Source organism: Rhinatrema bivittatum, chromosome 3 (genome assembly GCF_901001135.1).
Source record: "Rhinatrema bivittatum chromosome 3, aRhiBiv1.1, whole genome shotgun sequence".
Taxonomy (NCBI): Eukaryota; Metazoa; Chordata; class Amphibia; order Gymnophiona; family Rhinatrematidae; genus Rhinatrema; species Rhinatrema bivittatum.
The window spans coordinates 251,459,050-251,466,108 of record NC_042617.1 but is presented as its reverse complement, the minus strand read 5'-3'; the positions used below and the strand labels follow the sequence as shown (position 1 = coordinate 251,466,108).

General features: G+C 47.6%; 1 protein-coding gene across 1 annotated transcript in view; it reads right to left on the bottom strand.

Annotated features, from left to right (window-relative positions):
• Positions 1-3,065: 3,065 nt before the first annotated feature.
• Positions 3,066-7,059, bottom strand: part of LOC115088546 (zinc finger protein OZF-like) — an 80,282-nt gene continuing 76,288 nt past the window's right edge. The window contains exon 7 of the mRNA XM_029596806.1: positions 3,066-4,912. Coding sequence (XP_029452666.1) covers positions 3,927-4,912 — 986 coding nt within the window. The 3' untranslated portion in view covers positions 3,066-3,926. The remainder of the gene's footprint in view (positions 4,913-7,059) is intronic.

The window sequence follows — 7,059 nt, the reverse complement described above, 5'->3', positions numbered from 1 at the left end:
CGATTAGCCAGCGTGGTGGGACATTACCAGCCGGGGCAACATGGGGCGCTTCTAGCATACGGAGACAGCATCTTTGGGGCTTTCAAGGATTATGAAGGTTGGGCTTGGCTCAACTATGATGAAAAGTTCAGGGAAAAGATGGTGGGGAATAAGTTCATGCAGGACAATAACCTTTGGCTTACTCAGATGACGAGCAAGAGTGCGAGGCAAGGTAAAGCAGGGTCAGGGGCAGCAGGAGAGTTGGGGTAGAAAAGGGAACGGGGGGGGGGGGGGGGGGGGGGGGGGGGAGGGGGGGCAGTGGCTAGGAGAGCAGAGAGCAAAAAGTTGCAGCAGCAAACAATGATGTGTGCTGGAGATTCACTCACCCCAGTTCAAAATGAACCCAGGCTAATGCCAAGGTGCACATGACGGGACCAAAAATGTAAGGGTAATCCGCTAGCGGCATGCCACAACGGCAAGGCAAGTGGGAGCAGGTAATCGGGATAGCGGGGTGCGGTAGGGCATGGGCGGAAAACGGGGAGCCAGGTGGCCGGGTTCCTTAACATGACAAGGTAAAGGGGGAGGAGGGGTGAAGGGGGAGGTCAAGATAGGCTAGTACTGTAGGTAGTTTATTGCGTGAGCTCAGGGTAAGGTAAGAGTACAGGTTCGGTCACGATTTCGTGGAGCTAAAGGGTTTCAACGCTTTCCCTTAGTCAGTTCTTCCAGGATAGAGCCATCACATAAAATAAGTAAATAAATATATAAATAAATAGAAAGGGAAAAAGACCACAATCACCGACATGTTTCCGTGCGTCAGCCGCCAGGTGAGGGTGACGAGTCACAGGGTAGCCATAAGAGCTTTCGGGTACTAGAAGGGTAGCGACGGCGAGGAGTAAGTCGCATAGGTACGGGACGGGCAGGGTCGTGGAACAAGGGAAAGGAGGATGTTACAGCAGGAGAGTGGGGGCATTGGGAAGAACAGGGTTCGACAAGTCGATAAGGGCACAGGTGAGGTTGATGCATTGTTTGTTTCATGGAAGGTATGATGTCGGCAGATCTTTTCAGGAGTCCAAGGCGGAAGAGGAGTGGGCATTGATTCAGAGCTCCGTGGCCCCAGACATGTGGATGGCATACTTAAAAGGAAGTGCAGCAGTGACAAGTGTGGGTGGAATGGGGGGGGGGGGGCAGGTGTCAGAGAGTTTTTTGGTTTGTTTTGTGTTATGGGCAAAGCAAGCAGGTTACTCAGTGGCCACAGTAAGATCGCAATTGGCTGGTTTCTCATTTTTTCAAAAATCACGGGGATGGGGAAACCCAATGAGTAGTTTTTGGTTGAGACGGGTACTTGGGGGTTGGCAAAGAGGCTTAGGAGAACACAGGGATACGAAGTTACCCATTCGATAGGAGGATTTGATCAGGGTGTCGGCACAGTTAGCCCATGTATGCTGGTCACGATATGAAGTGGCTTTATTTCGAGTAGCATTCTCGTGGGCTTTCTTTGGTGCCATGAGGATCAGTGAGTTGGTTGCTAAATTGCATCAGAGTACGAAGGCAGCGGGAAACAAGGTACAATGTGTGCGTGTTACGGTGATGTCAGTGACGTTGTTTCTTCCAAAGTCCAAGAAAGATCAAAAAGGAAAGGGCACATTCATCAAATGGTTGCCAGCAGAGAGTGCAGTAGTATATCCGGTGAAGACAGTAGCACAATATTTGTGGAGACGTCTGGAAGTGGAGGGTTCCTTCCTTGTACATGAAGATGGATCGGCACTTACAAGATATCAGTTTCCTCAGGTTTTAAGCCTGGCCATTAGCAAGGATGGCAGAGATGCGAGGCAATATAGTTTGCATTCATTCAGGATTGGGGTGGCGACATCAGCAGCCAAAGCAGGTTTACCCACAGCAGGGATACAAAGCATAGGGCGATGGAGGTCCAAGGCCTTCAGGGGGGACGGGATAGTAGGGCGTCAAATACGGGGGAGGGGAGCGGGGGAAAAGAGTACAAGTAATTAACTGGTGGGTCTTCTGTTTCAGAGCTTTTGGGGAGAAAGCGTGGGACCGGATGTGCCTGGAATGTAGGCCATTCTTTCATTCACAGAGCACAGCAAAGAGCGTTGAAACGCCCGTACAGGGAGAATTTGGAACTTGAGCACATGGGATGGCAGTTGGTGTGGTTCAGCCGGCGTGGCATGCACTGGGATGATCTTTTGCTATTTATACAGGAGAGAATTGAAATGTGGGGAATACCGAACATTTTGCTCATTCATCTGGGAGGCAATGATATCGGCTCTAAAACGTGCCGAGGCCTACTCACGTGCATAAAGAAAGATCTAGCTCAGGTTATGATTAGATGGCCGCAGGTGCGGGTTGGGTAGTCGGACATTCTAGTCTGGTTAAGGAATAAGGATGAGGTGATTTGGAACTCTGGGGTGAAGAAATTAAATAGGCAGATGGGGAAGTGGATGGGATGGGAAGGGAAGGGGATTTTGGGTCAGATACCCATGGTCTTGGGAGGTAGAAGCAGGATTGTTCAGCGGGGATGGGATTCATCTATCAGAAGTGGGGATGGACTTGTTTAATAACTCCATGCAAGAGGGTTTGGAGAAAGAAATTAGCAAGTGGTAAGAGGCCACAGTGGGGGAACAAGTCGACATCGTCGGCTTGTTAGTGGCGGAAAACCTGAGCCCATGCTATGTTGGAATGCTGGGGGGGGGGGGGGGGGGGGAGTGCTGGTTTGGGGCGGAGCAAGCAGGAAAGGGGAAGGGACAGATCCACCACTGGGGTCAAGGTGGTGGAGGACAAAGGAAAGGGAGGGGGGGGGGGGGAAGGGGGCATTGGGGGAGGGGCATGTTTTGTTATAGTTAAAGTTATTTGTAAGGGCTCGGGTTAGTTAGTTAATAAACTGCAGCCTAATTTAAAGCCAAACTGTTGTTGCGTGTTTATTGGGGGGGGGGGCATGTATTTCCCTCCCCATGTTAATCACTTTTCAATATCCATTTCAGTCTCCTGAAGTAATTTTTGCTCATCTTTTCTGTCAGTACTTTATGCCAAATATTTTCCACCTTCCTCTACTCCTATGTATTCATATGCCCCTTCCTGTACTAATTCCTTTATATGGCAATCTCAAGTCATGGAAATGTTTTCAGTTTTTGTTTTTTTTTAGTTTTCCTATAAGGGAGGTTGCCTTTACATATTTGTCCAAATTAAATATCGTACCGATGCTATCCGAGAAACTCTTCACTACTCCTGAGTTGTTCTACTAAATGATCATCACAGGCACTATAAAGTTTCAAGTCTTCTACAAACAGTAGGTGAGAAGTTATTGGTTGGAGCTTGGTAGTTCTAGAATTAAGGCTATTTTCATAGCTCAAGGAATTAGATTACTCAGTGGATTTAATGACAAACAAAAAATAAAAGTGGTGACAGGGAATCTCTCTGAAATATTCTTCACTGGATCTTATGGTTACGGATGACAAAATGTCCATCCTTATAATTCAGATGGAGCGTAGTTTGCCATATTTTAATGGTGTTCTTGTTATACTCAATCAATGCAGTTTTCATTTGGCGTAAAAGTAGCAGTACATCATCTCCTTTTATCTTCAGTGGTCCATCAAATTGTTGATAATCCTCTTAATTTCTTCATTAGCTTCTGTGGTCTGTCTACTGTTGAAGTGGGTCCATGGACAAGTTCACCATGACTTATAGTGCACCAAGGCTCTTAACTTCACCTGAAGATTCAGTGCTATTGTTACCATCATCATTGGCCCTAGTGCTTAGGCTAAGGGTGGGCACATTTATATCCTGGGCAATGTATAGCCAGTGTGTTTTTATTTTTTTTGCTTACTTCCATATTTCAATAATAGCTGCCTTGCTGAGATTTAGTCGAGATATTATGCAACAGAATCACGACATGAAGGTATTCAGCAAGACTTGGTGAGAGACATTTACTCCATTCAACTATTCTCTCCCCTGTGAGTCTTTTCATGCTTTCGCAGGTAACGTGTCTCACTGAACCATCTATCACATTCAGAACATTTAAATGGTCTCACTCCGGTGTGGAGTTTTTCATGGCTTCGCAAGGTGCCAGCCTGCCGAAAACATTTATTACAATTAGAACATTTAAATGGCTTCTCTCCAGTATGGATCCTTTTATGGCAAGTCAAGCTGCCTATCTGACGGAAACATTTGTCACATTCAGAGCATTTAAATGGTTTCTCTCCAGTGTGAATCCTTTTATGGCAATGCAAGCTGCCTTTCTGACGGAAACGTTTATCACATTCAGAACACTTATATGGCTGGTGTCCACTATGGGTTATTTCATGCTGTTGCAGGTGGCGTTTGTCACTGAAACCTTTATCACATTCACTACATTTAAATGGTTTGTATCTATCATGAGTCATTTCATGTTTTCTCAGCTGAGATTTGTAACTGAAATTTTGTTCACAACCTGAGCCTAATAGTTTCTTTTCCATGTTAATGTTTTTAGGTGCTATAAGTTTTGTTTTCTTAGAATTTCTTTCTTCACATTCAGTACCTCTAATTTTTTTCTCCCTTGTATGATATTGTTGGATACATCTTTGACTTGTAATCTGAGTGAATTTCTTGCCACATTCAAACTGGTGTTCAACAGAATATGAGTTTGTGATGAAGTTTTCCTGAGTATCAGATCTTTGAAATGGTCTCTCTGTTTCTTTAAGTTTCTGAGTTTGTACAAGATTTGGGCAAAAGTTGGAATTTCTGTTTTGTTCAGTACATGTCTTTGGCCTCTCTCTTTTATGAACTTTTTCTTTCACCCTGGGTGATGTTACTCTACAGATATTTCCTTCACATTCAGCTGAAGGATCTGGGCTGTCTCTGGAGAGGTCTCTCTGTTTCCATTCCCTCCTTTGATGTCCATCACATACTCTCTGCCTCTCACTATTGTTCCTGAATCCATCATCTGTTGGATAAAAATGAGAGCATGTTCATTAATTTTACAGCTATAGAGAAGGACATATATAAGAAAATATTCCATATGACTGAGGGGATTATTTTTAAAAAGGTTTTTGCATGTAAAAAGGAAAATTAGTTCTTACCTGTTAATTTTCGTTCCTGTAGTACCATGGATCAGTCCAGACAGTGGGTTGAGCCTCCTTTCCAGCAGGTGGAGACAGACTAAAACTTGCAGGATGCCCTATATCAGGACAGAGCCTATTCTCTCACCCTTCAGTATAACGTATGTCAAAGCATAAAACAATAAACTCAAGAATAGGATCAAGCAAGTAATCAAAAAGCTCAACGGAGCAACCATAGATTAATGTAGAAGCATGGTATACCTATACGCTCTTGCATAAACTTGGTATAAAATAACCACCAAGGCTTCCGGTGTAAATGCTCAGTAATCTTGCACCAAGGAAAATATGAAAATCTGCAGACCTGCAAGAAAACAAGCTCCGAGAGGACAGAAGACAGACAGGGAAGGGCGTCTGGACTGATCCGTGGTACTACAGGAACAAAAATTAAGAGGTAAGAACTAATTTTCCTTTCCTGTACGTACCCGGATCAGTCCAGACAGTGGGATGTACCAAAGCTTCCCTAAACTGGGTGGGACCGAGACAGTCCCGCTCGAAGCACTTGCCGCCCAAAGGAACCGAACACCGGGGTGTGGACATCCAGACGGTAGTGCCAAGCAAAAGTGTGCAGAGACGTCCAAGTGGCGGCCCTGCAAATCTCCTGCGGGGAGACAGACTGACTCTCCGCCCACGAAGTAGCCTGAGAACGGAGAGAATGGGCTTTCAGACCCTCAGAAAGCGGACGACCCTGACAAAGATATGCCGAGGAAATGGCTTCTTTCAACCACCGTGCAATCGTGGTCTTAGAAGCCTGTTTACCCCGGTTGGGACCACTCCAAAGGACGAAGAGATGGTCCGATACGCGGAAGAAATTGGTGACTTGAAGATAACGAAGCAAGACTCGCTTGACATCCAGCCGACGGAGGTCGCCCCCAGCCGTACCCGCAATCTCCTCCGGAGAGAACGCAGGGAGTTCTACCGACTGGTTGATGTGAAAGGCGGAGACAACCTTAGGCAAGAAAGAAGGAACCGCCCTGAGAGAGACCCCAGAATCAGAAAAACGCAAGAAGGGCTCCCGACAGGACAGCGCCTGAAGCTCGGAAATACAACGAGCAGAGGAAATAGAGACTAGAAAGACAGTCTTAAGAGTAAGATCCTTGAGCGTAGCGTGGCGAAGAGGCTCAAAGGGAGCCGCACAGAGAGCACGAAGGACCAGGTTGAGACTCCAAGATGGACACGTGGCCCAGGAGGGGGGGCGGAGGTGTCTAACACCCCTCAGCAAATGAATCACGTCCGGGTGAGCAGCTAAGGCATGACCGTCCACCCGACCCAGGAGAGAGCCGAGTGCAGAGACTTGAACGCGTAAGGAACTGAAGGAGAGACCCTTAGAGAGACCTTTCTGAAGAAAAGAAAGAACCAAAGGGATCGAGGCGGAGCATGCCGGGACACCCGCCTCTGTACATGCGGACTCAAAGACCTTCCAGATGCGCACATAGGCCAGAGAAGTCGATTGCTTCCGGGCTCGCAGCAGGGTGGAGATGACCTTCTCCCTATATCCTTTGCGCCTCAGGTGACGCCGTTCAAAAGCCAGGCCGCTAGACAGAAGCGATCGGCCTGGTCGAAAAATACAGGCCCCTGCCGGAGGAGATGAGGGAGATGATTTGAGGCGCAGGGGCCTGTCCACCGCTAGATTGATGAGATCTGCGAACCACGGCCTTCGCGGCCACTCGGGAGTGACGAGAATCACCGGACCCCGGTGGAGTTAAATTCTCCTGAGAATCTTTCCTACCAGAGGCCACGGGGGAAACAAGTACAGAAGGACGTCCGCTGGCCAAGGGAGAGCCAGAGCATCCACGCCCTCTGCGCCGTGCTCCCGCCAGCGGCTGAAGAACCGATTGGCCTTGGCATTGCGCAGAGTTGCCATGAGGTCGAGATGAGGAGGACCCCACCTGTCCAGTATCAGAGCCATGGCCGCGTCCGAGAGCTCCCACTCTCCCGGATCGAGCGACTGCCAGCTGAGGAAGTCGGCTTGAAC